Source organism: Hemibagrus wyckioides, linkage group LG23 (assembly GCF_019097595.1).
Source record: "Hemibagrus wyckioides isolate EC202008001 linkage group LG23, SWU_Hwy_1.0, whole genome shotgun sequence".
In the NCBI taxonomy this organism is placed as follows: domain Eukaryota; kingdom Metazoa; phylum Chordata; class Actinopteri; order Siluriformes; family Bagridae; genus Hemibagrus; species Hemibagrus wyckioides.
The window spans coordinates 14,791,850-14,799,349 of record NC_080732.1 but is presented as its reverse complement, the minus strand read 5'-3'; the positions used below and the strand labels follow the sequence as shown (position 1 = coordinate 14,799,349).

General features: G+C 39.1%; 1 protein-coding gene across 3 annotated transcripts in view; it reads left to right on the top strand.

The window, feature by feature from the left end:
* Positions 1–7,500, top strand: part of adam22 (ADAM metallopeptidase domain 22) — an 87,240-nt gene that overhangs the window by 30,731 nt on the left and 49,009 nt on the right. For all 3 annotated transcript variants that reach the window (XM_058376301.1, XM_058376303.1, XM_058376302.1), the window contains 2 exons: positions 774–840; positions 6,386–6,468. In XM_058376301.1, the coding sequence (XP_058232284.1) occupies positions 774–840; positions 6,386–6,468 (150 nt within the window). The remainder of the gene's footprint in view (positions 1–773; positions 841–6,385; positions 6,469–7,500) is intronic.

Here is a 7,500-nt window from a genome sequence, read left to right as displayed (position 1 = left end):
GTGAGTGAGTAAGCCTGTGTGTGTGTGTGTGTTCATGCAGGGGTTTTACCATCTTAGTGCCTCTGTGTAAGTGAGTGAGTGAGCCTGTGTGTGTGTGTGTGTGTGTGTGTGTTCATCCAGAGGTTTTTTTTATCTTAGTGCCTCTGTGTAAGTGAGTGAGTGAGCCTGTGTGTGTGTGTGTGTGTGTGTGTGTTCATCCAGAGGTTTTTTTTTATCTTAGTGCCTCTGTGTGAGTGAGTGAGTGAGTGAGTGAGCCTGTGTGTGTGTGTGTGTTCATGCAGGGGTTTTACTGTCTTAGTGCCTCTGTGTAAGTGAGTGAGTGAGTGAGTGAGTGAGCCTGTGTGTGTGTGTGTGTGTGTGTGTATGTGTGTGTGTGTGTACATTACAGTACATTATGGCCCGTCCCAGATTTGTATCTGAGTGAACTCCTTATGGAGCGCTTGCTTATTAAGCACACAAACTAGCGCGTCCTTCACCACAGCCTGCTTCTGCTCTTCCACTCAATACTTCCGCTCGATAAAAGTCACAGATTCCGCACGAACGCATGAAATCTTGTTTCAAGTTTCAGCCAGAGCTTTTCTTAGCCTGTAATTGGCTGAGTTTATATTCAGGAGACTCAAAAAACTGAGAGGAGAAAGAAAAAGATCAAGTGATCAAGTGAAATAATTCATAAAGCAGCTACTTCGGCTCCGACGTCCCGGCCGTGAGAAGGAGGTTTGAAGAGCAGGTTGACTTTTCTTTAATTCTGTTTATTTCTCTGCTTCTCTCCCCAGTGACCTGCTGTCATCGAAGTACGTGGAGAGGCATATATCAGAGGACGGGAAATCATTCATTACCAAAGTAAGTTTCCATGCAGGAAAGCTGTCTCATTCAGGCCAATGAGCAATGTGTCTTATATGAGTATTGTATGTAGAAAAATACATAAAATATTGTATGTAGATATACTTATCATAACCCATGCAGCTGCTCAGTCGTGCAGTGAACCAATCATACTTCATTTGAAGCTTGAAGATTGAAGGAGGAAAGGGAATAAGGAAGCATGGCTAATGAAATGAGAAGCACACTATGACTTATTGAGAAAATCAGACCAATGGTCATTTAAAGGGGCAGTGGTAGCTTAAGTGGTTAAGGCTCTGGGTTGTTGATCAAAGGATCAGGGTTCAAGCCCCAGCACTACTGTTGGGCAATTGAGCAAGGCCCTTAACTCTGTCTGCTGCAGGGGTGCTGTATCATAGCTGCTCCTCTGCTCTGACCCCAACTTCCTCAGCTGGGATATGCGAAGTAAAGAATTCCACTGTGCTGTAATGTATGTCTGGCGATAATAAAAGGCTTTAAATCAAACATCAGAATGGGGAAAATGACACATAAAACATCAGGTTTGGGCAGGAGGATCTGTCTTGTTGATGCCAGAGGCGACTGGGACTCAAAGAACCACTCAGTACAACCGTGCTGAGCTGAAAAGCATCCACATGGAGTTTGTGCCTGTTTTGTTGTGTCCATGTTCAGCACTGAATGTCTGTGTTGTGTCACATTCCACAGTGGTGCTTAATATAGTTTTTCATAGGGATATAGTTTTCTAGCCTACTAGAGGCAATATATTCACAGAGTGTGGTGGACATGGTAGCTTAAGGTGTTTTTAGTACTGATTCATGCATCATGGCTGACCCTGAGCTCTGACCCCAATCCCCAAAGATGGGATATGCGAAGACTGTGCAGTAATCTAAAGTGTATGTGACGAATAAAGACAACTGAACTACTGATCTGAAGGCTGTCAATTCCAATCCCAGGTCCACCAAGATGCCACTACTGGACCCCTGAACAAGGCCCTTAACCCTGAGTTGCTCAGTTGTATAAAATGATAAAATAGTGGCTCTGGATAAAGGCGTCTACCAAATGCCAGAAATGTAAATGTGAAATTTTCTCCACTTAAATGTTTCTGATATCAAACCCATTTCTGCTCTCTGAGAAGTGCTTATTTATAAGAACCCAAAGTTTAACACCATGGTTAATCCCAACAGACATAAAAACACTGGTCTCACACCGAAAGCCAACAGAGTCCTGACTCATTTTATAATCAATAAAAATATAAAATAAAATATATAAAAATAATTCATTTGTTTATACCGATTCAGAAAAGGTCAGATCAGTCGATTTCCAAGCAGAACAGAACATCCATCCATCTTCTATACCCACTTTATTCCTAATTAGGGTCACAGGGGTCTGCTGGAACCTATTCCAGTGGACATTGGGGCAAAAGGCAGGAGTACACCCTGGACAGGTCACCAGTCCATCACACATATAGACAGATAACCACACACACTCAATTTAGAATGACCAATCAACCTAATGTGCAGGTTTTTGGACTGTGGGAGGAAACCAGAGATTCCGAAACCGGATTTGAACCCAGGACCTTCTTGCTGTGAGGCAACAGTGCTAACCACTAATCCACCGAGCAGAACAGAACAGAGTTTTGAAATTATTATTAGCCCTAGATTATATTAAACATCCATCGTACACGTATCAGTGTATTCTCTGTGACTATAGACGCAATAATAAGAAGTAACAGCTTTAATAGGAACCTGTGAATTGAAGTATAGCTGCTGTTACAGTAAAGCTCCACCGTTTTAACCAATCAGAATCCAGCGTTCAGCAGAACGTGGAAAAAATACACTATGGTATGAAATAATTTACTTGTTTAGAAGCACTGTGAAGTAATTATAAAGCAGACACAAAAACAGGAAGCGCCATTTCGCCGATTATTAAATCGGATCGAATCACGTGTTCGCCTGTGTCATCGTGTTTCTTTAAGTAAATCGTACGAATCCAAAGGAGCAGGAATTTGTTCCGAGACTGAGATGATGCATACATCCCAGAACAGGTACATCGCCTGTCCCCACCCACACAGATACACATATAACACACACTGAAGACTGGCTCACAATGTCCTACTTATGCATTCTGGGACTGACATCCTCATTCTCTCCTGAGTGTGTGTGTGTGTGTGTGTGTGTGTCTCGGATTAATTATAGTATGACAAGCCGGAATATCCATCTGGAGACTTGTTCTTACACACTTTCGCAAGGTGCAAGCCAGAAAGAATTTAAGAAATCTCATGATTGGTAACGCATTCTTACTGTACACGGAGCGTCCTTTCGGTGATGTAATCAATAACATTCAAAACCAAACTGGTCAATAAACCCTACTGTGAAAGGGAATGGAAGTGACATGGAGCGAGAGCGAGAGTGTGTGGAGTGAGAGAGAAAGTCAGGGGTTCACAAGCTGGGGAAAGACGAGCCCTGAACGAGAAGAAGTAACTGAATTCTAGAGCAGAAATGTAGATATATTTAGCCGTCCTCCATCCCTCCTTCCGCCTTCCTCCTCTCTCTGTCTATCTCTCTCTCTCTCTCTCTCTCCCCGTCTCACTTTCTCATTTCCTGTTTACATGCAATCCAGGATTGTCACTTCCTGCTCCTGTATGTAGGCCATTATGCAGAAATGATAATAGAGAGTTGCTTATAGCAGAAATCGTGTGTGTGTGTGTGTGTTTGGTGTGTATGCACATGCTAGTGTGTGTGACGTCCCTTAATCTCACTGCTTCCAAGCAAGGCACTGATACATGCTGGGTCATTAGTCTGGAAGCCTGATTCTGAGCCAAGTCCTCACCCTTCAGGAATGAAAGAGGGGAAGAATGAGTCGTAGAGAAGACCATGTGTGTGTGTTTGTGTGTGTGTGTGTGTGTGTTTGTGTGTGTGTGTTTGTGAGAGAGAGAGAGATTCCGCTTGTAGCACTTTAAACAGTCAGGACTCTTGAGGATTTTTTCTGCATGTGGTTTGAGGGCAAAACATTTAAAAGAAAGAAAAAATAATATTGAGGAATAAAAAAAAAGGTTAAAGGTTGATGCAAATATATAAGGTCAATATAGACATGAACTAATGGACAGAGAGGCAGAATGAGCATGTGTGTTAAATCGATCTGCCTGGAAAATACTGCAGGAGGTCCACAGGGAGGAAGGAGAGAGAGGGAGAGAGAGAGAGAGTGAGAGAGAGAGAGAGAGAGAGAGAGAAAGAGACCCCCAGTCCTAATGGTAGCCAGGCACTTATGCTGAGAAGCATTTCTGTAAATCATACACACACACCCACACACACACACACACACACACACACACACACACACACACACACGCAATAACTCACACTCATTTTAAGCTGTTTGTACCATCAGCATATTGACTATATGTTTCGTATTGTCAAGTGTCCACTGAAATAAGAAAGTGTCTCAGCAGTCTACACAGACACACTCTATAAGAACGAACCATTCACTTTACTATTCTATATTTTATTTAATATTTCATTATTTCTACCCCCTTCAGTTCTCGAATCCGTTTGGTCAGAAGAGATATTTTTATTTAGTAGCTCTGACGGCTGTAATTCAAATCACAGGTTTATATTAACATATTTATATCGTCTGACATCCTTTCATTTCTATAGTAACAACGCATTCGCAAAGTGCCTGTTTTGATATTATGAAGCTTTATGTAAGTTTTATTTATCGTGTATGGAAGGAGTGTCTGATTTGTTATTTTGTTTTCTGATTTTTTTTTTTTTGTTTTCGTTTTTTCTTATTTTGTTTCTGGATTTGTTATTTTTTTCTGATTTGTTATTTATTTCAGGGTTTTTTTTTATTTGTTTTTGGATTTGTTATTTTTTTCAGATTTTTCATTGTTTTTGGATTTATTTTTTTATTTGTTATTTTGTTTTCAGATTTATTGTTTTGTTTTCAAATTTGTTATTTTGGTTTTTTTTTATTTGTTATTTTTGGGATTTGTTATTTTGTTTTTTTTATTTGTTATTTTTTTGGATTTGTTATTTTTTTATTTGTTATTTATTTGGATTTGTTATTTTGTGTTTGGATTTGTTATTTATTTATTTTTATTTTTATTTGTTATTTTTTGGATTTGTTATTTTTTTGTTTTTTTGTTATTTATTTTCAGATTCATTATTTTGCTTTTATATTTGTTATTTTGTTTTTTTATTTGTTATTTTTTGGATGTTATTTTGTTTGTTTTTATTTGATATTTTTTGGATTTGTTATTAATTTTTTGGGGGGGATTTGTTTTTTTTATTTTTTATTTATTTGAATTTGTTATTTTGTTTTTTGATTTGTTATTTATTTTTTATTTGTTATTTTTTGGATTTATTATTTTGTTTTTGGATTTGTTATTTTTTTATCTGTTATTTGTTTTGGATTTGTTTTTTTTATTTGTTATTTATTTGAATTTGTTTTTTTTTTGTTGTTATTTATTTTTTTATTTGTTATTTTTTAGATTTATTATTTTGTTTTTGGATTTGTTTTTTTTTATGTTTTTGATTTGTTTTTTTGATTTGTTATTGTGTTGTCTGATTTGTTATAGTGTTTTGCGCTTCTCGGCCACTGTATGTATTGTACCGTTCTGAGATGCTTTTCTGCTCATGATGGTTATAAAGAGTGATTATTTAAGCTGTCATAGCCTTCCTATCAGCTCTAATCTGTCTATCCTGCTTGCTGGAGGATTTTTTTATCATTCTGTGTAGACTCCTGTGCTTGAAAATCTCAAGAGATTTTATCAGAAAAACTCAAACCATGCCGTCTGATACCAAAAATCATGAACACGGTCACTGAGGTCACATTTTCACCCAGTCTGATGCTTTACTCGGCCCGTATCTGTATCCTTTCACGAGACCTGACATCACTACGTAGTTCAGAAACAAATGCCTATCGATAATTATAAGCCATCGATATTTTGTCAGGAAGTAGTCTAAAATAAAGCACATACTGAGCTATATGTTCTAAAATATACTGTTCTTAAAACTGTCAAAAGGAAGAAGGTGAACAGGGTTATTTAGGTTTGCGTTTATTTTTCTATAAAACCTTCACAGGCTATCGGTGTCTGCTGGTATGTGGATGGAGTCTGTGCTGCTGATTAGTATGCAGAGACACACTCGTAATGCCAGCAAGGACTAGTGTGTGTGTGTGTGTGTGTGTGTGTGTGTGTGTGTCCTGATGAATTGCCTGCCATTCAGTTTCTTAGCAACGTGGCCAGGTTGTTTGTGTTTGTACGTGCATGTTCGCATAATTATGCCACAGGACCTCATCAGTGACACAAATGTTTCCATTAGCAAAATGCTACAGTATTTAGCCGAGGACTGCGTTCGGAATATTATTAACGTCCACACGACTCAGAAATTCACATCAGTTACATGTCAGGATTAAAACAGGTACCTGGAAGGATGCGGAATGTTTCATTGAGAAAAGTTTTGACACAAATGACAGAACGTGATTAGAATTATTGGTTATGAATGACATGCATTAACAGGATGTGTGTGTGTGTGTGTGTGTTTTCTCTCAGGGTGGGGAGCACTGTTACTACCATGGAACGGTGCGAGATATTCCCGAGTCCTTCGTGGCGCTGTCCACTTGCCACGGAATGCAGTAAGTTTCAAGTACACTTGAACCAAACAACACCGACTCCTGCTACACACACACACACACACACACACACACACCTTTTAGCCACTCCCCCCACTCCCTCTCCCCTCTCTCTCTCTTTCTCTCTCACCCCCCTCACTTTCTCTATTTCTCTCTCTCTCCCTCTCTCTCTCTCTTTTTTTTCTTTATTTTCGTACTGCTGCAAATGTTATTTATTTATTATGTTAAAAGTTTTTTTATTACGTGTGCTTTCAAATCTTTTATTTTGTTTTGGTGTATTTGTTTCGTTTATTTTTAATGAAATGCGAATAAAGGTCTTTACGTCTCTCTCTCTCTCTCTCTCTCTCTCTCTCCCTCACTCCCCCTACTCTCTCTCTTTCTTTCTCTCTGTCTTTCTCTCTATGTTTCTCTCTCTCTCACACACACACATTAATATACATAAGCACATTCTTGTACACAGCACAGACAGGCCAAAGCAGTCATTATCCCATTCAGTAATTAGATCTGCGTAATTATCAGATGTGTTTATTGTCCTGGATTCAATCTCACACACACTGAGTTCAAGTGTCTGAGTTCATGGACGTGTGTTTGAGTGTTTTTGAGGAAAGTTTGTAATCCTGCTCAAATTCTTACCATTCCCTCAGTTATATACGTTTGTCAGTGGGTTGCTGTTGTTGTTGTTGTTGTTGTTGGGCTGCTCTCTGTTCCGGGTCACCGCAGAGGATCATCCGATCCGTATATATATTAGATTTGGTGCAGATTTTTACTCCAGATGCCCTTCCTGACGCAACCCACCCATTTTATCCAGGCTCAGGACCGGCACTGAGAGTTAACCCCTCGGTTGACTGGGTTGGTTCCCTGCTCAGGGATCGAACCCGGGCTGCAGCAGTAACAGTAACCCTGGCCATAATAAAAAATTCTCTTCAGATGAATAAATGAATGAATGCAGTAAATAAGTTCCCCAGTAATATGTGAGATCAGTACACTCCTGCCTTAATAAACTGGGCCTCCTGATGCATGTTTAATCCAACTGTA